General features: G+C 39.5%; 1 protein-coding gene across 6 annotated transcripts in view; it reads right to left on the bottom strand.

Moving 5' to 3' along the window:
* SLC10A7 (solute carrier family 10 member 7) overlaps positions 1 to 22,633 on the bottom strand; it is a 208,803-nt gene that overhangs the window by 166,460 nt on the left and 19,710 nt on the right. For 5 of the 6 annotated variants that reach the window (XM_039541298.1, XM_039541297.1, XM_039541299.1 and 2 more), the window contains exon 4: positions 20,908 to 20,983. In XM_039541298.1, the coding sequence (XP_039397232.1) occupies positions 20,908 to 20,983 (76 nt within the window). Of the gene's footprint in view, positions 1 to 20,907; positions 20,984 to 22,633 lie in introns of those variants that run through there. The other variant, XM_039541302.1, reaches the window with a different exon arrangement.

The raw sequence follows: 22,633 nt of genomic DNA on the forward strand, positions 1-22,633 counted from the left end.
TGAAAATAGATACCTTAAAGAACATATATAAAAAGTCTAGCTCAATAAATATATATTACACCATTATGGCAATGAAACTATAAGTATATGAGACCAGGATTTTATTTATTTATTTTTTTTAGAGACTGCACATACCGCACGAAGAAAAAAAATTATGTAATATTTTGCAAACAACATATGATTGTGTAATTTAAAACAGTATCAAAATGTATCCATAAAAACAGAGCTACAGTTCTGTGTGACCTTAATTTTATTGTTTATTCAGTTTTGGATGTTTAACAATCCAACTGTAACTTCCTCTGAAGATAGGGTTTTTTTGTAATAAAATTATAATTTCTCATGCAAGTTGTTTCCTTGTAAATGTTTGTTTTGAAACAATATTTTTCTCAAAGTAGGAAGACCCTGACAGCACACACTTACTTTCCAAGACAGACAGAACTTTCCACAATTCCCATCATTAACATGCTTCCTTTTAAATTAGCCTATATTTTAAAAGATATTTAAATATCTCGGTTAAAAATACAAGTACTTACAATTTGTATCTGTAGTACATAAAAGAAGCGCACCCTAAAGCAAATATTCTTATTTTAATATCATGTGAAGGATTTAAAAGTAGAGTCAATTTGGCCTAGAATTTGAATAGTGTGTAAACAAGCGGTTATAAATAAAACCGCAGGAGCTAATGCCTTCTTGCAAATCCAATGCCCTCTGCAGGAGAAGCAGACAGAACAGGAAGGGCTCCCCTTCTGTTCATACCTGCCTACTGTTATGCTATTACAAGTAGCACATTACCACCCAATCTCAGCACTTTTAAAAAAGGAAGGGGATTGGCCACTAGCAGCCCTCCTAACAAAGGATGGCTGTCATAGGCCAGCAGGTACCAAAACACCACCCCCGGGAAATGGTTGTTGAACAGAGCACAAACTACTGAGTGTATTTCTACTGCACTCAAACATCACTGGGGTGGGTGCTGTAACAGGCATGGCAATTTCCTGCAACATTCTGGACAAACCTTACTGAAATAATTTTATGTATCATTGCAAGCCAGGGACTGTATGTAACTCTTTGGGGGAGGGGAGACCACAGTCCTCCAGGAACTAAGAATAGTGGGAGGTGGCTATGCAAATTCACTCAGATTGTAACACCTGCTGAGAGCTACCACCACTTAGAGACAAGCTCACCTATACTGCTTTAAACTGAAGTCTCCAGGGACCAACAGACAAAGAAGGGATTGTAGGATAAACGGCCTGAGTTGACTCAGGGCCTTCTTTCTGATCCAGCTTTCTGACAGACCTTTGGTCCAAGAGGGGGCCCCAATCCTTCCTGGGAAGAGTTGGAAGGACTTAGCTCAGTCTGCATCCTTGTTTTGAGTGAAAGCTGTTATGAACATGTGACAACAGACAAACCCTGGATGGGGGTTGAAGAGTGTTCACCAAGCAGAGCCCTTGTTGGAGTTAGGGGATGATCTCCGGTAAACTTATTTGCATGTATGTAGATTCTTTTATGTTTCTCTGTAATGCTTTTACCTTCAGAATAACCATGCTTGCTTAGGAAGAGCTGTGTGGTAGTGTAACTATGGACAACTACACTGCTAATTGCCTCTGAGGAGAGAAGCAAAACAGGCCTGCTTAGGCAATCTGTTTCTTGCTGGGGATATCACAGTATAATCAGAATTGTGCAGCCGAAATCATAGAATCATAGAACTTAAGATCAGAAGGGACCATTATGATCATCTAGTCTGACCTCCCGCAAAATGCAGGCCACAAAAGCTGACCCACCCACTCTTGAAATAATTATCTCCCTTGACTCAGCTGTTGCAGTCCCCAAATCCTGGTTTAAAGACTTCAAGTAGCAGGTAATCGTCCAGCAAGCGACCCCTGCCCCATGCTGCGGAGGAAGGCGAAAAACCTCCAGGGCCACTGCCAATCTACCCTGGAGGAAAATTCCTTCCCAACCCCAAATATGTCGATCAGCCGAACCCCGAGCATGCGGGCAAGACTCTCCAGCCAGACACTCGGGAAAAAGACTTTCAATATCCCAACATTGACCCTCGGTACTCATTACCAGTGGCGGCACGTTATTGACCTATTGACTAAATAGTGTTATCCTATCAAACCATTCCCTCCATAAACTTATCAAGCTTAAACTTAAAGCCAGAGAGGTCCTTCGCCCCCACTGTTTCCCTCGGTAGGCTGTTCCAGAATTTCACTCCCCTGATGGTTAGAAACCTTCGTCTAATTTCAAGCCTAAACTTCCCGACTGCCAATTTATATCCATTTGTTCTTGTGTCCACATTGTACTGAGCTGAAATAATTCCTCTCCCTCCCTGGTATTTATCCCTCTGATATATTTAAAGAGAGCAATCATATCTCCTCTCAACCTTCTTTTGGTTAAGGAAAACAAACCGAGCTCCTCAAGTCTCTTTTCATATGACAGGCTTTCCATTCCTCGGATCATTCTAGTGGCCCTTCTTTGTACCCATTCCAGTTTGAATTCATCCTTCTTAAACATGGGAGACCAAAACTGCACACAGTACTCCAAATGAGGTCTCACCAACGCCTTGTATAACGGGACTAGCACCTCCTTATCTCTACTAGAAATACCTCACCTAATGCATCCCAAGACCGCATTAGCTTTTTTAACGGCCACATCACATTGCCGACTCATAGTCATCCTGCGATCAACCAGGACTCCGAGGTCCTTCTCCTCTTCCGTTACTTCCAACTGGTGCGTCCCCAGCTTATAACTAAAATTCCTGTTAGTCATCCCTAAATGCATAACCTTACACTTCTCACTATTGAATTTCATCCTATTACTAATACTTTAGTTTAGAAGGTCATCCAAATCTCCCTGGAGGATATCCCGATCCTTCTCCGAATTGGCAATACCTCCCAACTTCGTGTCATCCACAAACTTTATCAGCCCACTCCTACTTTTGGTTCCGAGGTCAGTGATAAATAGATTGAATAAGATCGGACCCAAAACTGAACCTTGAGGAACTCCACTGGTAACCTCCCTCCAACCCGACAGATCACCTTTCAATACGACCCGCTGCAATCTCCCCTTTAACCAGTTCCTTATCCACCTCTGGATTTTCATTTCAATCCCCATCTTTTCCAATTTAACCAGTAATTCTTCATGCGGTACCGTATCAAACGCCTTACTGAAATCAAGATATATTAGATCCACCGCATTTCCCTTGTCTAAAAAGTCTGTTACTTTCTCAAAGAAGGAGATCAGGTTGGTTTGGCACGATCTACCTTTTGTAAAACCATGTTGTAATTTGTCCCAATTGCCATTGACCTCAAGGTCCGTAACTACTCTCTCCTTTAATATTTTTTCCATGACTTTGCATACTACAGATGTTAAACTAACAGGCCTGTAGTTACCCGGGTCACTTTTTTTCCCCTTCTTGAAAATAGGAACTATATTAGCTAATCTCCAGTCAAACGGTACAACCCCCGAGTTCAGAGATTCATTAAAAATTATCGCTAACGGGCTTGCAATTTCACTCGCCAATTCCTTTAATATTCTAGGATGAAGATTATCCGGGCCGCCTGATTTACTACTGTTAAGCTGTTCAAGTTTGGCTTCTACCTCGGATACTGTAATTTCCAACCCCGTATCTTCATTCCCATCAGTCACTCTGCCACTATTCCTAAGCCCTTCATTATCCTTATTAAAGACTGAGGCAAAATATTCGTTTAGATATTGTGCCATGCCTAGCTTATCCTTGATCTCCACTCCGTTTACAGTTTTAAGCGGTCCCACTTCTTCTTTTAGTTTTCTTCCTATTTATATGGCTAAAAAACCTTTTACTATTGGTATTAATTCCCTTCGCAAGGTCCATCTCTACTCGGCTTTTGGCTTTTCTCACTGCATCCCTACACCCCCTGACCTCAATAAGGTAGGTTTCTTTGCTGATCCCTCCCATCTTCCACTCCCTGTATGCTTTCTGTTTTTTCTTAATCACCCCTCTGAGATGCTTGCTCATCCAGCTCGGTCTAAAACTGCTACCTACGAACCGTTTTCCCTTTCTTGGGATACAGGCCTCTGACAGCTCCTGCAACTTCAACCTGAAATAATCCCAGGTGTCTTCCGCCTTTAGATCCCTAAATATGTTAATCCAATCCACTTCCCTAACTAGTCGCCTTAATTTCGTAAAGTTAGCCCTTTTGAAATAGTAAACCTTAGTCTCAGATGCAATTGTGTTTATCCTTCCGTTTATTTTGAACCGAATTAGCTCATGATCACTCGAGCCAATGTTGTCGCCTACAACCATTTCTTCAACAAGGTCCTCACTACTCACCAAAACCAAATCTAAAATGGCATCCCCCCTCATCGGTTCAGTAATTACTTGATGAAGGAACTCATCAGCTATCACGTCTAGGAAAAGCTGAGCCCTATTATTATTACTAGCATTTGTTCCCCAATCTATATCCGGGAAGTTAAAAGTCTCCCATGATCATACAGTTCCTATTAGTATTTACCTCCTTAAAAACATTAAAGAGTTCTCTATCCATATCCAGGCTAGATCCTGTCAGTCTATAGCACACCCCAATCACTATCCCAGGGGAGGCTCTAGTAGTTTTCTTCCCTAATGTGACCATTGCCCAAACAGACTCTGTATTATCCATTCCATTATTAGTTATTTCATTACAGTTTACCTCATTATTGACATACAATGCTACTCCCCCACCTTTACCTTTGTTTCGGTCTTTCCTAAACAGCACATACCCTTCCATACCTGTACTCCAGTCGTGACTACCGTTCCACCATGTTTCGGTTATTCCTATGATATCCGGTTTCAATTCTCGGACCAGGAGCTCCAATTCCTCCATTTTGTTACCTAGGCTTCTCGCATTGGTGAACAAACATCCTAATTTTTGCTGTTTGGCTTCTCTCACCTTTGTTATCCAATTTGGTAGGGACTCAGTACCACCAGTATGACCTATTGGTCTAGTATCCATCCCCCCCCTTCATTACCTCCAAACCCCTCCCTCTGGCTATATCCATTCTTATCCTGTTGTCCTCCCTCTCAATGTTTAAATTTGGCGTGGAGAGTGACTGGACATCTCCCAACCATCTCCCCTCAATTCCTAGTTTAAAGCTACCCCAATCAGGAGGGAGAAAGATTCAGGTCTCCACCCAAAAGAGATGATGGCAGAGGAGCCTGGAGCAGGTGCCCTTGCTGGACCAGAGAGTGGTAATACAGGCGCAGGTTGTCATGATCTGTCACAGGTGCATCATAGATAGATTAGAATCATATGCAAATCTATTGGATAAGTGGGCAAATAAATAGTGGTATAGTGGACAGAATTCTAGAATAGGAATCAGGAGATCTGGGTTCTATTCCCAGCTCTGCCACTAACCTGCTATGTGATCCAGAACAATTCCCTTTGCCTCTCTGTATCTGATTCCCTTCCAAGCTTTTGTGTCTCTCATCAATTCAGATAATAAGCACTTCAGTGCAGGGATGGACTCACTGTGCATGTGTCCGTTCATTAGCACAATAGAGCTGTAATCATCTAGGTTCTGTAAGTGCTACTATTTAACAAATTAACAACAACAGAAAAGGTTATACTGATTAAACACTCTTTAAAAGGTGCACACTATAAAAATTGATAGCTGTAAAATAATGAATATTTAAAAAAAATAAAGTTCTTAAATCATCACAGAATGAATGTCTTCCTCACTTTGGAAAACTTGGACTAAAACCAGAATAGATTGTGAAAAGTTACAATGATTCTGATCTTCAATATTAGTGAATGCAAAAACCCCACCAATAACATGAAAACCTCTCTGAATGTTTCATGTCCCAGTGCTATGTCTGAAGAAGAACTTTTTAGACTGAATTATGCCTTCCATGAACTTGATCTTTCACCCCTAGTGAAAATTCTCTTACAACTATAATTCTAAAGTTAATGATGAGAGGTTTAATTTGCTTTCCAAGCAGAGACAAAACCTTTCTGAAATATTCTCACTGCCATGACCTTACTCTATAACTTAGAGTTCACCACATGTAATAATTTACTTTGGCCTATGGGACTCATTGAGATATCCTTTGAGAAGGATTTGGATAGATAGCTGGAACTGAGAACATAACATTTCTACAATGTTGATTTTTCATTATGCTTTGAATAACAAGCAAACTAAATTAAACATTTATAAAATATAACAATACCATGAACAAGATCTATTTATGTGTAGACACCACACCACTTTTATACATTAAAAACTTAATGATAAAGAATTCTGCTGCAGATATAAATGATTTAAAAAAACCCAAAGTCCACACATTTTTGCAGGATTCAAAATGTTTATATAAGTAACATATGTAAACTGCCAAATTAAACTCTGAAAACATATAATTGTTCCAGATCATTAGCTCAAACATATTTCAAGGGTTGGGGTATTTTTTAGTTTGTACGCTACATAATTACTAGAAATTGAGGCTCTTGTGGCTGCCTCTTTCTCTCTTGCTGATGCAATCACCTGCCATCTGTTTGTTTGTTTGCTCACTGCAGTTCTTATTCAAATATTCAATTTTTGTACAAAACATTCTGAACTAAGTTCTTCCCTCAGATATGCCTTTCCAAATACCAACAGCTTCTATTGGAGCTGCATGCATGTAGCTGAGCACAACGTATAACCCTCTGCTATTGCCACGCATACATATTTCCCATCCATTCATGTTAACCTATATCAATTATAGAAGTAAATGGAGGTAGGGAGGTTCGGTGTTTGGTTCTGCATTGCAGAAAACGTGCTATGCAACAGCAAACACCCGAAAAAAATCTCCACTGCCTAGCTTAAGCATAATGAATTGCCAAAGGCTACAGGGCTTTACTTCAGCAAACCCATACAGAGTTTACCAGCAGTTCTAATGCTGAGGTCAAAATTTTAGGCTCCTATTTTTTTAAAAGTTAGGAGCCTAAGTCAGAGGGCTAATTAAAAAACCATTGAGGCACCAACTCTAGTCATTCATTGCTGCTAGGTGTGAGCACTTCTGAAAAATCAACCCACCAATTTCGGAGGCTAAATTGGGAAAATTTTCATGTTTAGAATCTTTTGAAAAATCCTAAATTCTTACAAGTAATCTGTAAAGAAAAAAAAAGTTTGTGCCCTTCTTTTCTTTTTTCTTTCTTTCTTTTTTTTTAATAACTAAAGGAGGTCTAGAATGTTTTTTCTATCTTTTTATTTTAAAAATTCAGGATTCATTTACTTTGTTTTTCTTGTCTTTATGGATGACTGAAGAACTGAGATGGTAGGGTTGTGACATCACCAATATCAAGGAAGTGAACTATTTTGGTTAGGGCTATGATGATTTTTTTTTTAAACCCAAATAGTTAAATCAACGCAACCCCTTGTACAGATGGAGTTCTACTGATATAAAAGGTAGTTATACAGGAATAGCTTATATTGGTGTAAAGGTGCTTATTATAACAGCGACTGTTTGGAGGAGAGGGGAGGTTTGCACTACTTTAAGTATACTGAAATAGTTAAAACAGTACAACTTTTGTATGTAGACAAGACCTTAATCTCATTGTTTGGGACTCTGTTTTATTTGTCTTTAAAAAAACCTAATATTTAACTCAAACATCTGACAAACAGGGGAAAGGAAAGCTAAAGTATTTTAGGCCTTCTTTCATATGTGATAAAGAAGCAAAAAAAAAAAAAAGGAAAGCTCATTTTTATTTTTTTTTCCAGTAACCTTTAAAGGTAATGGTCAAATAAACCAAAAATCAAATTTAATAAAGATCACACAAGTATTAATTTGATTAAATCAGAAAGTAATCCTGCAATCTCAAAACAAAAAATAAGATTTAAGGAAAATGAACTACAGGATAATTTAATTCCCAAACCTGGCTCTCACATTTTCTATCCTTTACCAGTCAGTCAGCAATTATGTACATTCGTCCACTAGGTCAGCTACAAATATTATGTGAAGTGACAAAAAAAAAACAAAAAAAAAAAACCCAGCAAAACACACACTTTCCTAATACAGACACACTGAATTTACACTTTTGATTTAAAAACAAACTAACATTTAACAGAAGTAACCAAAACCACAAAAATATAAGCATCTGTTAGTCATAGTTCAAAGATAACACACTTCAAGGAGAACAATATTTTCCTTGACTGAATTCACTAAAGATATTCTCACTCTACTAATTACAGGGCATATTATCTTCTTCTCACTAGTGTGTCCAACTCCCATTAACTTTAACGATTTACAAGTCAAGTGGAGAAAATAATCATGATGGTTCAGATGCTCACAATGTTCTATATACCCTTATTCAGATATAATCAACTCTTTTCAAAAGAAGAAAGATGAATACCTATTTGGCTCTGGATTAATTCCTGTTTTTGATTAAGCAAGAGAAAATAACAGTTACATTTTGTTAGACTTGTAAATAAACAGCAACTTTACAATCAAAATCCAACAGCTACAATCAGTCACCTCAATCATATTCAGTAGGTCCTTATTCTGAAGTAGTCCCATTGACATCTATGGATGGGTAATAAGGTGGGGGGGTGCGGGGGTGAAGAGGTCCCCTTTTTTGTTAATTGCACAAACTGGATAATGTTCAAGGAATGATTCAAGGTTGTGCAGTTTCTATTCTGCTTTAACACAGGTTTAAACATCAAAACTTCAGTGTATAAAGATTAAATATTATGGTTTAATAATAAATATTAAAGTAGCTTCTGATTTTTAAATCAGTATAAGGCACAGTGGAAACTACAGCTGTCTGGCAGTAAGATTCAATATGTCAATGTGAAAAAATAATAGTACTTCCCTACCAAATGAATACTGCTCATAAATACCACCTATTTTATAGAATTTTGTTAGAATATAAGCAACGGCTACAATTAAAATTGAATGAGGTGTGAATAACTGGGGAAATGTATTATTTATGTGCGACTCAGTTTCCCTGTTCAGTGTGGTATTGTTATCTGAATCAATCATCATGGCAAATCCCAAAGGGCCATAGCCTCCTTGTAGATCAAGCTCCATCCAGATAACAAGGTCTAGCTGGATATTAAGTTTATCTTATTATGTCACCAAAGCTTTCGATGACCATGTCATCAATGGCCATGTAGAGACATTCCTTGGTAAACGTACATCATAATTCATTGGTCTTCCGTCCTAATAATATGTCCATTCCAAGAAAGCCAACCAGTGCTGATGGAAGCGGTTGCTGAGTTCAGCTTAGGATAGCCCCATTTCTGATCTTGTCCTGCCACTTAAAATGGAGCAACTGACAACGATTACAAGAATCAAAATGTCAGTCCAGTGGTCTTTAGCCTTCTTCAGTGCACATGTTTCACTTCCATAAATCAGAGCTGGAATAACCAAGGGTCTAGAGATCTGCAGCTTCGTGACACACTTAATGTCTGACATGCCCACAGAGAAGGGCCCGAAGCATGGTAGCAGCTGCTGTTATAGGTGCGTCCACATCTTTTGAGCATCCTTTGGCACTGCAAGACGCTGCCCAAGTATTTGACAGTTGCCATCAGCTCAGTGTCCCAAGCAGGCAGGTTAAAACTGACCTGGTTGTAATCTGGAGCTGGAGGCTGCTTGACAGTGTCAAAGTTAGACTCAGGACTCACAGTTTGTCAGACCACTCTGTTTTATTAGCACAGCGCTCTGCTAATGACACCCAGATAATGTGAGCACCATGCAAGACACAAACTATCTTATTTATACAGATAAAGGGTGAGAACTTAACAAGATAACAAAGGAAGCAGAATCAGATAAGTTTACCTGGGCTAGGCATGCACATCTTATTTCCTTACTAACTATTACGCATCTTCTGTTAATGTTTCGCCATTAGCACCATTGTTTATGCCTAATGTTTCTTTTCCTGGCACCTGTATTTCAACATTTCTTATTTCTGCTTAAAGGTACATACAACATTTCTTTAATCCATTCTTATTTTTACAATATAATTCATTCTACTTTCACAACAGTAATGGCCAGGGATTTAGTTTATTGTTGAACACCTGCCTGAAAGCACAGAGTTAAATCACAGGGGGATTATGGAATGCAGGAAAGGTAAAACAATGGCCCAGACAAGGAACATTCCCTCAAACAATAGCCAGGTTTATAGCCATATGAGGAACTCCTCAGCCCCAACATTGGCAACGAGAGGAGTTCCAAAGACACTGGTCCGCTAAACATAACCCTAACAGAAAGGGAGGGAAGAGGTGGTCAGAGAGGCTGGCCAGAAGGGGTCTGTGAAAAGGCTGATAGACTAACGGTATATCTGCACTTTGAACTGGGGGCATAATTCCCAGCTCAAGGCGGCATGCCCTGGCTAGTTCTGATCAAGCTGGTGTGCTCAAAATGGAAGGTAGCCATAGCAGCATGAGCAGTGGGAGGGCCTAGCCAACCCAAACACAATCCTGTCTGAGACGCTAGGAACATACTTGGGGTGACTAATCCCCTTCCAATGCTCACACTATCATGGCTACTCTATTTTTAGTGAACAAGCTTCATCATAGCTAGCGCATGTGCATCTCCTCAAGCTGGAGTTTATACCATCAACTCAGAGTGTAGACATACCCTGAGAGACACAGAAAAAGACAGAGGAACCAATTTGCAAGCCCTGTACGGTGTTTTTCCAATTTAGAGATGAGGAACAAGTCAGACCTGCCTAAGCTATGGATAGAGAGGCTAAGATTATCTAAGGGAATACAGGCCTCTTTATTTAAAATCTAATTCTTTAGGGCTCTGTTTTGAAAAAGCTGTGTCTGTATCATTACTAACGCAAGCTATCACAGGCTTCCAAAGAAAAATGATTGCAGACTCCAACCCCAGCTGGACCTGCTGAATTACTCACACTTGGTACCCAGGGGACTGTAGCCCAGGCCCTAACCTGAGAGTGGGCGAACCACAGAATCTCACTGCAGGAGAGGTAAGAGGCCAAAGCCTGACTGCTGTGGGGGAGCACTCAGAGGCCTCAAAAAGGGAGAAGGATGCAGCCCAATAACTGTGACATGAGCCATTTCTATTGTGAGCCCCTTTTTCAGTCACTTAAGCCCAGATCTTTAATACACATAATTAGGCATTGCTGCAACTCAGCATTGCAATACCTAACTAATTTAGGCACCTAAATTTCATTTGATTTAGGCACCTAAATCAGTTAGGCACTGGAACACTGAGTACAGCACTGCCTAATTACCTTTCAAAATCTGGGCTTCGTGACTTTCTGAAACTTTCACTTTTAGAATGAAAATCTCCAATTGTGATTGAAAGCTTGTACAAAAATGTTTCAGTCATTTTTGAGTAAAGGAAAATGAAGAAAACACTTTCCCTTTAACAACAACATTTTTGCAACCTCTCTTTTCCAACTGCTGGGGGTATGAACTTGAAATTTAGCAAGGTAATAGCCCTCAATGGAAAACGTCTTTCAGTGTCTAATTAAAAGTGGTTCTTATCTGACCAAGTAATGAGCCCTTTAAAAATCTCTTGCTGTGCATGGGCAATAGATTTTGCAGACCCTTCCTTACTATGCCAACAAACCATGCTGCTAAGAAAGCTCACGCCACATATAAATGTGGGGCTAACTGCTATGTACTCATAAATGTAGATAAATTGCACATGGGCCGAAGCAAAGGTTTTGCAAATGCCTTTGGTTCAATCAGGGCATGTTTCATCAAGTGTGGAGATGAGATCCTCACTCATTCTAACCTCTTTACACCAGGTAAAATGACCACAGCAGCATAAGAGGGCCCCTGAAAGCCCATGGTCAGATGGGGCCGGATTCCACTAGTGCAGGTACTGCAGACAACTGTGAGGCTGCCTTCTGAAGACCCGTTCGCAAGCCCTGGTGTAGGGAGCATGTCAGGGCAGAGCAAATGCACAAAGCACTGTGAAGATTCCAGGCAGCATTTCAGCCCAAAGGGCAGTCCAGGGAAGTGGGTGTAACACTGGGCTGTCTAAATTATGTTAAGGACCTCTCCAGCTCCTGGAGCAGCATAGAATATGGAGAGCATAAAGGTGTCTTAAACCCACCTTAACCTATCCTTTGTCCCCCTGCCTCTGGCAACAGTGTCGTCTGACTCTAAGGGTACATCTATACTACCCACCAGATCGGCAGGTAGTGTTTGATGTATCGGGGATCGACTTATCGCATCTCGTCTAGACGCAATAAATCGATCCCTGAATCTACGCCTGTGCTCCACCTCGGCAGGAGGAGTAAGTGGAGTCGATGGGAAAGCCGTGGCGGTCGACTCGCCACTGTGATGATGGCCAGGTAAGTCGTTTGAATCCCCCCCCCCCGCTAGTGTAGCTCAGGCCTAAGTGACTAATATTATCTCATTGTCTCCTTCTGCTCCAAGCATCTATTTGCTGCATCCACCTGCTGTCTGCAATCTAATATTTAGATTGTTCTACATTTGTACAGTGCCTAGCACAATGGGGCTTCGGCCTCAATGCTCTACCACACGAGAAATGAAATAAATAAGTGATCTGAAAAACAGTTTCCAGAGAGAAGCGCAGGAAGGGAGCTCAACTATGTCCTTCCTCAGCCCAAATGCACTTTGTAAGATGCTTCTCAAGATGCACTGGAATAGAGGGAGGGCTCCTGCAAATATTACAAAGGGTACAGGGAAAATCCTTGCTCTAATACGCCGTAGATCTGCAACCGGGAAAGGGATAAAGCAACTTCTCTGCCCTATCTTTTCCGAGACAAGCTCTCTCCTGCAGACTTTACAAGGTGAGGAGAGGGGCTGCTTTCAGCAGACAACCAGGGCATATGGGCAAATAGTAAATAGGATGAAAGCTTAGATAAAAGTTCTAAGGCCAAAGCTTTCCCCAGCACTGATGCCTACAGTTAATAAATCAAAATGGTCTGATTTTCAGAGGTGAAGGTCACCTTCAGTTCCCACTGAATTCAGTAGGGTTTGGGGTGCACAAAATTTTGGCGTAAGCCAATAAAGGTGGGGATTATTAAAAGTACTCTTTGTTGGCTTAACTCTGCTCCCACTGGCTTAAGGGCAATGCTAAATTGAACTCAGTATTATACCTTTGCAGGACTAGGCCTCTAAATTATGTCCTCATTTTTTGCTCCCACAAATCGATCTATAAAAGTTCAATCATCAGATTTTAAGCTAAACACACAAATATACAAATGCAAAATGGGTAGCTACATATGTTAACTGGAATTCATGTGTAAATAGCTATTTGCATGCACAATTCCCCAGTCTGCATGTTACATCAGTAGCTGGTAAATAAGAGGCTGTTAAGGAAACAGAGTCAGAGTTAAGGTTCTGTCATTAATCAGAAACTGGCTAAGAGACCAGAAACAAAGAGTAGAAATAAACAGTCAATTTTCAACTTTTCACAAGGTTAACAGGAGGCATCCTTTGGATCTGTACTAGAACTACTGATGTTAAATACAAATAAACAGTGTGGGAGAAAAAACTGTGGATATCAATATGTTTTAAGTTAGTCATGACTTGAGAAGAATGTGAGGAATTTAAGAGGTTCCTAACAGACACTGTGGCGGATTAAGTCCAGATTGTAAGTAACAATTCGGACTACTCATATGTACTGGTGAGTACAAACAAACAATGCAATAGAAAAATACTGAGCCTCAGTCTGACAGTAAAATAAAAACTATTTGCTCAAAGCAAAACAGTGGTCCAAAAAAACCACACACATTAGCATGTATAGAAAATAATACCAGAATATACTTCTCTGTAATGATAAAGCAGTTCCCTATGTACACATATAGTGTGTGCTCACAGTTACTTCTCTGCACATGTATGTGTACAGTGCAGCTTAACTAAAGATTTTCACAAATGCAGCCCTTCAGGATCAGTCTGACCCCACCACCTACACACATATGCCAAAACCTGAAAAATATCCATTAATACATGCTATAACTTCCAGGTTATAGTTACATTTTCATAACATCTTAGGCAAGATCACCTGAGAAGATTTAACATACAGTCACAAAAGGGTTATATTAGAGAAGGAAGCCAAACATCATAATATGCATATTTCCTGTAAAGATCTTAAGTGATCTTTCATAATATTTGTGCATTACCATCCAGTGTTAAATAATACCCCACACAGTGGTACAAAGTAAAACACAAAACATTAAGGCTTGCACTTTCTTTTACATTCATAGTATTTTGTTTTTAAAAGGTTAATGTACATATACACACAGTTCAAAGAAGCTTTCTGATATTTTTAGAAAAATCAATATCTTTCTTCTGATTTTACCATGTTGTTAGGGTTCACCTTTTGTTTGTTTTTAATAAAAAGCACTGGAATTTTCCAGTATTTATTTGTTAGTGTGACAGCTCCCATGCAGTTCATTTTAAAATACCAGTTAAAACCATTAATTTATTTATTTGTACATAGCCCTTCAGGAAAGGAATCGAAGGGAGAATAACTATTTGTATACCTTTCATTTTACAATTTGGTTTTTAATCTTTTACACATCCTTAAACAAAATTTAAAAATAAATTCTAGTACTTTCCCCAATTGTCTTGGTCCTGGAATACATTTATTATCTTTTTCATTGTATTTCATTCTTTTGTATTTACAAATCCTCTGCCTTGAATATATAGCAGCATCTTATTTTGGAAGCACCAAGTCCAGTATATACGGAGCCAGGAGGAACATACAAAAATAGAAGTAAATTTGACTAAAATTAAGGAGTTCTTTAGACTAGTTTTTTAATTAACTGTTAAAATAAAAAAATAAAAATCACTTTTACAATTTCCTCTTGTGAAGTAGTAAAGGGTCAGTCTTCCATAACACAAATTGTCTGATGTGATTTATCTGCACAATACTATCCTGACTCTTATGTAGTAAATTAAACTTTTCAAAATGTGTCATTAAGCCGCCCATAAAAGTCATCTCAAATTGTTTTTTCCAAAAAAATATGATAGACTTACAAATCTAATTTTCAGCCTCTTTTCAAAGAAAGGACTATACTTGCTCTCTGTCAAACACCTTTTAATAATATTTTGCACTTCCATAGAATCTTCTATCTGAAGATCTCAAAACTCTTGTATGAGTTCGAAACACCCTGTAATGTTGCTAAAATTATCATCTCCATTTTACAGACACACAGAGAGACTTAGGGCAGAGTTTTAAAGGTATTTAGGTGCAGATAATCATCTTGTATGATTTACAAAAGTGCCTTGCTCTTTAAACAAAAAAATCAATGGGAGATAAGCCCCTACACGCTTTTGAAAATCCCATCAGGCACCTATTCTGCATCTTTAGGCACCTAAATACCTTTAATAGTCTGGCCCTTAGTGGTATTCCCAAGGCCATGATGAGAGTCTGGCATGCTGGCAGAGTTGGAATCTGAAAACAGATCTCTCTTTCAATTCTGTGTTTTCACTCCATGACCATCCTTCTCTAGTATTTCCCCAGTACCAAGAGATAGCCTAAAAATAATTAACGGTACAGCCAGACAAATAGTGTGGAAAACATCTCAAATTAAAAATTAGATCGTGATGTGTCATTTTCATAATAGCCCCTTTTGTATTTACTTTTTTGCCTGTATTCATGGGAGCAGAGTTTTCTTACACACAACACATTTACCTGAAATTGGTTTTCCAAATAAACTAAATTGATTTGTGAGATAAGCAGCAGCTGTTTTAGAATTTTGTTTGTAGGGTTGATGAAGGTATCAGTGCATACAGGGAAATGATAGAAGATGAAAGGGAAATTAGTGTGAAGGCTAAATGGAAGGAAAAAACAAGAGCGGAGAGAGAGTTGAGAGGATGGCCCACTCATCAAGATTTGTGCGACCTCTGTCAAAGGGAGATGAGCAGAGGTACATATGAGGATGAGCTGACACAGTCGACCCTCCCAACTGCCCCAATAGATATGAATTGGGGGATCTACAGAGAAGGCTATTCTTCCTAGCCAGAAATAGGTGCACAATCTCCCACAGCAGGAAGAGAAAAAAAACTGCCATTAGTGACTACCCTTACTCTAATATCTGCAGAGAAGGAACAACTGCTCTCTTTTCTTGAGCCCCTCAAGGACGATTTTGCTCTGCCATCCTATTAATGGCCTCACTGGATTCTCCCTTCTGCCACCCTCTGAACTCCAATACAGTATTTTAAATATATATTTTATTATTGGTTTTAGCATCCCAGACACTTGAACTCCATTTTTCTCTTTTGCTCTTTACATACCCCTTTGCATTTCCTTTATTTCGCTCTTAAAAAGCTTCAAAGTTTATTGCTCCCTAGAATTTTTATGAGCTCTACTTTTCTCCCAAATACCTCAAACAAGCTGCTATTCATCCACATATCGGAGTGGAGTCTAAGATGTTGGTTTTGACCTACAAAACCCTAAAGAGTTTGAGGCCATCTACTTGAGAGAATGCCTCCCCCATATCATAATGGCACAGCTGCAACCAGAAGATGTCCTCAAGCTTGATTCCTCCTTCACTATAAAAGGCCGGGGAGTACTGGCAGCAGGCTCCCCATAAAAGCTAGTTTCCTCTGAACTGCTCTGACCCTCAAACTCTGAAATAGCCCCAATTTGTTGGTTTTCCAGGCTCTTTGCAAAGCCAATCTGTTTGAGCAGGCATTGTGGATGGCAGAGGCAGTGGAGTGCACTAGAGGTTTCATGCTGTACGGGTCATGTGTTTAGTGACCAAATGATGTGTGCAGTGAGGGAAGAGGGAGAAGTGTTACTGCTTTTGATGGTTTTATGTTCTGTAACTTCTGAGTCATTGTGTTCTTAAATGTGCATCAAGGGCACCTAGCACTTCGGTGGTCATTCTTTGGTGTAGAGTTTCTTTAGACCAAAACAGAAATAAATACATAAATATTGGTAGGTCTTGTAGCTTTATAAATGCCAGTTTATGCTGCTAATTAAACTCCTCATTTTACTGACACTAGATTTTTAAATTTACCTGGGTTTGTACCAAAAATCACAGTACAGCTGAAATTTAGAATCAGTGAACAAAGCTCTATTACTTACTCAAACTACCCTTAAGATTAAATTCACTTACCATGCCCTCCTTATTCAACAAAAGTATGTCCCCTCTAGTACATATGCTGATTTAAAAATAGATCCTTATAAAAAAATTTTAAAAATCCTCCCTTTATCTTCATAATTTCATGACCAAATTTTCCAATTATTATGATGCAAAATCTCCCGTTATCCCAGTGGCTTCTAGCCTAATGGCGTTGGCAATCACCCCAAACATTTTAACAAATACTTGCTTGCTCTTATCTAGACCTAATAATAATAAAAATATAGCATTTATCTAATGCATTTCTTATATAGTGCTTTTCCATCAGAAGAGCTCAAAGCACAAAAGAAAAATACCATTATCCCCATTTTTAAAGATGGGGAAACTGAGGCAATGAACAGTGACGTGAATTGCCCAAAGATACCCAGCAGGCCTGTGGCAGAGATGGGAATAGAACCCAAGTCTCCTGTGTCCCAGTCAAGTGCTCTGTCCACTAGGCCACACTGTCTAATGGTTCCTTTAAAGACTCTCAGTTCTTTTTCTTGTCAGTGCTTGTGTCATAAACAGATAGTTAAGGGTTAATGGCTCTTTTACCTGTAAAGGGTTAAGAAGTTCACCTAGCCTAGCCGACACTTGACCAGAGGAACCAGGGGGGGGGCGGGGGGCGGGGGGCAGGATGTTTCAAAAGGAAGCAGGGAAGTTCCCTTTGTCTCAGTTTTAGTTTTGGCCGGAGTGGAAAAGATCAAGGAATCAGCCTCTTATCAGGATAGTGAGTATTAGTGAAGGAATTAGCTATGTTTATTTTCTTTTGCAACTTGTCTTGTGCATAAAAGGGATTGGTGGGATGAAGGGGGGGGGAATGATTAATTCCTCCTTGTTTTAAGATCCAAGGGTTTGGATTGGTGTTCACCAGGGAATTGGTGGAAGAGTCATAGTACTTGGGAGGGAGATATTCTGGTGGGGAGGTAGACAGAGTTTCCCAAGTGACTCATAAATAATTTGGGTGGTGGCAGCAAAACCAGATCTAAGATCGTAGTTAAGCTTAGGTTTTACCCCCACTCTGAACGTTAGGGTACAGATGTGGGGACCTGCATGCGAACCTCTAAGCTTAACTACCAGCTTAGATCTGGTTTTGCTGCCATCACCCAAATTATTTATGAGTCACTTGGGAAACTCTGTCTACCTCCCTCACCCCAAATATCTCCCTCCCAAGTACTATAACCCTTCCCCGGGTAGCCTTGAGAACTTGAATCCAGACAGACTCAATAATGCCTGCTATTTCTAACTAGGCATCTCGACTCACCACTTCATGTTTCTTACTAACATATTGCAACTATCCACCACCTCCTCCATTCTCTGACCTTATAAAATCCACTGAAGCCTTCCAAATCTCTGTAAGAAGGATCATGTAAGAAGGAGAATCAGTGCTTGATGAGACAACAGTAGACTAGAAGGGATAACAGTCAACAATCACTACCACCATGCTGAATTTCACTTCAGGTATTAAATACACCTTCACAAATTAGAGATGATTTCAGAGACAGAGAAAAATACATTGTTTTTCCTACATTAAAAAATTCTCAGAACCATTTAGTTGAGAAGCTCTAGAACCTCCTTGCTTTGGAGCAAGGTATTGAAATTTGGCAGGGGCATTGCCCTGGCGTCAGTCATGTGCCTTTTGCTGTTCCCATGCGGGAAAAGAGCCTGAATGTGGCCATGCTGTAAGCCAAAAATAAATATTGCAGTCTCACTAGAGATTTGTCAGAATTTGTCAACTAAATTCTCTATAGATTCCATATGTATTCAGCATGCTTCAGCCCAGAGCTGGAGAAGCTTTAGGGGCATTTCCCTGCAACTGCTATTTCCAGCAGCTAGTGGCTGCTGTAGCACAAGGCACCAGAACTGAGAGCAAGGAGACTGTCTCTTTTGTACTCTCAACGTCCCCACTTCTGGTGCCCAGGGAATTTGGAAGAGGATGCACCCTGACTTGAATGCAGAAGGGACAAGAGCCGGACATATGGGGGGGCGGGGGGGGGAAGACTAAGACTGGCTAGGCGAAAAGACAAGAACCTAAGGGGTAAAGGGGGCAGGCAGAGATGACTGAGACGGGGACAGTCTGGAGGGGACAAGGCAGAAAGGGTCCGGCTCAGGGGAAGAGGCAGAAATGTGTGACCACTAGACCACACTCCCCTCCAGAATCTAGTGTGGAACCAAGACACCCAAGCTTCACCAATCCTGACATCAGAAAATGTGTGCGCGACCCACTGGCAAAGCATACGTCTCAGCCCACCCCCCCAGCCTGGTCCTCACAAAGGATGACAGCCTACTACTGCTATAAGTTACTCCGTGAGCTCAAGTGGCAGAGGATTTAAAAGTTCCAACCCTGCTGATGACCCATGGGGGTGTCAATATGATGATTCATGATTGAATTTCTGGTTTTACCAGCTTGCTTTAAAACAAAAACAAAAAACCTAGGAAATGACATTTTAAAAAACCCTACATTAAAACAACACTATTAAAGTTGCAAAGTACTCAAAAGTTAGAAAATGCCAGAATTAAGTTTGCTAAGAAAATCCAGGTCCTGGACACCTAAAAATTAGTTCTAGAGCTTCTCATTTGATACTTTTGATCTTAATCTCTCTTGTCCTGATTTTTAAAGCTATTTAGGCATTGCTTCACTCAGTGGCACAATGCCTAACTGATTTAGGAGCCTATGCCATCTTCAGAAGGGACTTAGGCACTTGAGTCTAAACCTCACACACTGTGTATAGTATTTAGACTCTTAAGTGCCTAAATCCCTTTGGAAAATGAGACTTAGGCTCCTGTAAACATCTGGGCCTCAATTCCCTCATCTGTGAAATGGGAATACTACCCCCTCCCCCATTTCACTGGTGTGCAATGAAAATAAACAATATTTTTGCAGTACTCAGATACTATAGCAATAAGTACTACAGAAAAGCCAAAGAGGAAATTAATAATTCTGACTTCAGAGCAGGGTTTGAATAATGTGCAGTAAATGAGGAGAGAAAAAAGTAATGAACAGCTACCCATTCAGTGAGCTTTGTCCATCATGTGCCCTGACTAAGGTAGGGATCCTGGGCAAAAAAATAGTATGTGAACATGTAACTGAAGACTGCATCATACTGCATACACACAAGGGGACTGAATTAAAGTTGTCTGTACCCTTTTCTGGCATTTCCTAACTTCCTGAGCACTTCACTTTACAACCCTCCAATGGTCTTTTAATGTAGCTTTTTGTGTGTAATAATTACTTGTATTGTCTCAGGATCCTAAAGAGGGCTTAGCACTCCATAATACTAAGCACTGTACAAACAACTACCACAGAGACTGTGTCCCTGCCCCGGGGAGCTCACTATCTAAGATTCAGACAGACAATATACACAAACTGGTAGGGGAAGGAGAAATACACCATAATAGAGAGGGATGTGATTATATCACTTTATAGCAACAGTGGTCTCAGTAGTTTGTCAGGATGTTACACCAGTGGTTCTCAAACTTTTGTACTGGCGACCCCTTTCAAATAGCAACCCTCTGAGTGTGACCCCCCTTATAAATTAAAAACACTTTTTTATTTATATTTTATATATATATTTTATATATATTTAATAATATATAAATGCTGGATGCAAAGTGGAGTTTGGGGTGGAGGCTGACAGCTCGTGACCACCCACGTAATAACTTTGCGAACCCCTGAGGAATTCCAACCCTCAGTTTAAGAATCCCAGTTTACATGATCAATTTAAATTTGCCTTTTTTTGTATCTATACTTTAACTTTGAGTCTTCATGAACTGTAATAATATGAAAAGCTCTATTTCACCAGGCTACATGTTTTAGCACATGATTTTGGTTACACAAAAGATCTTTATATAAATCAAACAACAAATAAAATCAATTGTGAATAAAATACAAACTCACCTCATTTCCACCAACAGCTTTGGTTAAAATCACTGCAGAAGATACAGGAGGTGGCATACAGCCTACAGTCTGCAAACTAAACACAAAAAAGGAAATGCAATATTCACTGCAAGACACTAGCACTACACAACCATCAAAGCTGAACAGAAATGAGTATTCATCAGAAGCTCAACTAGTGGTTAGAGCACAGCACTAGGAAGCAAGACTTATGTGTTCTGTTATCATCCACGCCACTGTGATCATCGCTGCTCTGTGATCCTGAATAAATCAGTTAACCTGAGTGACTCTGTTTCCCCATCTGTACCATGGAGATTATAACACTTACAATTCACAAAACTGAGTCTTGATTTATTTATGTGTGTAAAGTGCTTTGAAACACCACATCTATTATGGAAAATATGCAACATAAGACATATGCATTTATTTTTCCACAGAAGATACCATGTTCTAAAAATGTGGACCACTAAGAAGGGGGCGGAGGGAGAAGATGCAGGTTCATTATTTTTGGTTCACATTGTCCTTTTCTACTTTTAGTTAAAACATTTTAAAACACCACTAAAATTTTTATTTATTGTATGTTAAGAGAAGTTGTCAAGTGCTTCATCTTTATTTGTATTTTCATTCTCTCTTGTAAAACTCAGAAGACTGAAGATAAAAAATTTTCTTCCTTACTGTTTTTTTCCACATCTATTAGTTAAACATCAATTGCTTTCCCCTCTAATTTTTAGAAACGCAGATACTAAAATAGCTGAGTTGCGCACATCCTTGTTTGTGCATCAGTGATGCTTTAGTATGTGTATTGTGTATGGTGAATGCTTTTGTTTAAGTACATCCCACAAAAATAGTAGAATGTACAAAAATTAATCATTGGTTATTTTAAAATATATATTTAATATGAGAACATGCCACAGCAGATTACAATAAATTTAGGAGGTTAAGTTTTAGGCCTAAATACTTGACAGTGTATCTTTTGAAAGGAAGGGGTCTTGAGTTCACGTACCACAACGTTAGCCACTATGGCTTAAATAAGTTTTATATTACATATGCAATGTTGCAGGCATTACATCAGTAACATCATAATGCCCTAATCTTGCAGGGCATCTTCTAATCACAGTCGCTAAGTTTACGCAAGTAGTGCCTCTGGTTTTACAAGATATGCAACAAGAGTTCAGACTCTGCCCATTAGGACTTGAGGCTGTTAAGGGCAACAAAACCAGCTAAGCATCTTAACTGATAATGGGCCCAACCTAAACTTGCCAGTGTTTATGTTTCTGACCCACTATTCTAGTTCAAGGCCATCTCTAGACATTAACTACTTTGAATTTTAAAGTGTTAGCTCACATAGAGATGTAATATCAATACTCCTTTGGTGTTAATATCACTTTATAAGCCAGCACAGCAAGAAACTATATTACAGAATAGATTTGCTGTTAATGAATGCTTAGAAACATGAGAAAAAAATTAAATGAGAAGGAATGGATAAAGGATGATCGATGTGGCCACTTTATCAGTCACAGTTAGCGTTGTTAGAGAAGGAAACTGCAAACGATGGAAAGCAGCGTTCTATGGATCCAATCATGCAAAGTTTGGAGTACCTCCTTTGAGGTGGTGAGTGCCCTCAATGCCTAATAATGCCAGTTGGAGTTAAAAGCATTCAGTGTTTCTGCGGGATCAGCTCTAATTTATGTATTTTTTAAAGAGGCAATATATATACACACAAACAGTC

Source organism: Mauremys reevesii, linkage group 5 (genome assembly GCF_016161935.1).
Source record: "Mauremys reevesii isolate NIE-2019 linkage group 5, ASM1616193v1, whole genome shotgun sequence".
NCBI lineage: Eukaryota > Metazoa > Chordata > Testudines > Geoemydidae > Mauremys > Mauremys reevesii.